Here is a 1755-nt window from a genome sequence, read left to right on the forward strand (position 1 = left end):
CTCCAAACCCCAATTCAGACGCACACAGTCTTCAAGAGCCGGCGGCAACCCGAGGATTTCGTCCTGTCTTGGTGACCGGGCTGCAGAGAACTTCGCTGCAAACACACCTTGACCCTCCAGGGCCGCACACTTGTTTCCACAACCCAGGAGACTTACGGATAACGTTACAATCAAAGGAGACGACACTTCCGTAGACACAGCCCTGCAACTCCACATCCCACAAGTCTCTAAAAAAATCGTTTCCCTGGGGACCGGAACGGCCATTAAACCTCTGACGGCCATCGTACGGATTCCAAGGCCACTCGAGTTCCAAGGCCGAGTTCAAAAATACCTCCAAGTGGTGCAACCTGTGACCCTGAAGGGAGGGATGTAAATGAACGACCCCAACCCGTCGGGTCCCCGGCCATGCCATTTTCCACGTACAGAACACACGTCAGTTAGAGAACACATAGTTAGAGAACACATAGTTAGAGAACACATAGTTAGAGAACACATAGTTATTTCACTTGAACAAGTTGGGGGCTAGGGCATGCAAGACATCTTTTCGTGAGTAGTCGGAATCTACACGGAGTTTGTTTATGAATTCGTTAGTGACATCGCGTGCTTGTTTTCTGGAGGCGGCCTTCATGCATGTTGGAGTGAGGGCGACACGAAGTTTGTTCCTAGGGGCGCCGAAGATCCGGTACCTCTGTGTATCCAAAGTGAGATACACCTGTGCGTATGAGCCGATGCAACAGTTCTCGCCGCCAAGATGGTACTTGGAGATACGATCAAGGTGTTCTCGGAGTTGTCTCACGAGACTGTCACATTGCTCGTTTGTGAGCCGGTAGATTTCGAGCAAGTCATGAAGTTGTACGAGATAGCCATTTTTAAGTTGATCATTGAACGTCCGTTCCATCGTTGGTATATAGCCCCCTTTCCAAACCGTCCATGTCAAGTGGATCGGAAGTCTGAAGACTTTGACATTCTTTGCACGCGCGTCCGCACACACGCGTTCTTCGGCTTGGTTCATGACATCTCGCCAAGTACGCCGCGTTCCGGCACTCGGGAGTATGCTAGGTGCAGAAGCTGTATCCTCCATGATGCTCTTAATCCGCTTAGGTGGTTGTAGGTTCAGGAACTGCCGTGGTCGACACTCCTCACAGAGTTCACCTTGGAATTCTTGAACCACCGAAACCTGGTGGTTTTGGTCAAGACCTACCCGCGGCCGGCACACGCCTCGCCAATGGTTGCCAGGTTTGGGATTCAGCTTCTCATAGGCGGCCCGAAGCTCCGTCTCAATCGTGTCCAGCGTCGTTAGGGCGTTCTCCTCCCCTAAACCGAGCAAGTCCATGGTAGCCACCGTGTCCGTGGCGTGACGCGTGTTCGTGGCGTGACGCGTGTTCGTGGCGTGACGTTTCCAAAGGGTCGTTACCTCTGCGGGGTACTCCTGGTCTTCGGACACAAATGCTGCCAGCCGGGACAACACCTGCTCCATCAAACACTCCCGCGTTACCGTTTCTGTGGCACCGGGGTACTTCGTGTACTCTGGATCAATTACGACCTTAATTTCTGTGTTACTTTTACGGAACTGAATTTGGTCCACTGATTGCAGAAGTAGGTCCGGGTCACTACGTAGCTTGTCCAAACACTGCAGGCCAATCAACATAAACGTAGCAGGGGTCATACGATGCTCCAAACCCCAGTTCAGACGCACACAGTCTTCAAGAGTATCAGGCAGTCCGAGGGCCTTATCCTCACTCGGAGTTCTGGCTG

General features: G+C 52.3%; 1 protein-coding gene across 1 annotated transcript; it reads right to left on the reverse strand.

The window, feature by feature from the left end:
* Positions 1 to 502: 502 nt before the first annotated feature.
* Positions 503 to 1666, reverse strand: GNI_173680 (hypothetical protein; the record flags this gene model as incomplete). The annotated part of the gene is made up of 1 exon (XM_011135068.1): positions 503 to 1666. One exon carries the CDS (start codon positions 1664 to 1666, stop codon positions 503 to 505), a length of 1164 nt encoding a protein of 387 aa, XP_011133370.1.
* Positions 1667 to 1755: the final 89 nt, after the last annotated feature.

The sequence above is a fragment of the Gregarina niphandrodes genome, assembly GCF_000223845.1.
Source record: "Gregarina niphandrodes unplaced genomic scaffold scaffold00061, whole genome shotgun sequence".
NCBI classification, from domain to species: domain Eukaryota; phylum Apicomplexa; class Conoidasida; order Eugregarinorida; family Gregarinidae; genus Gregarina; species Gregarina niphandrodes.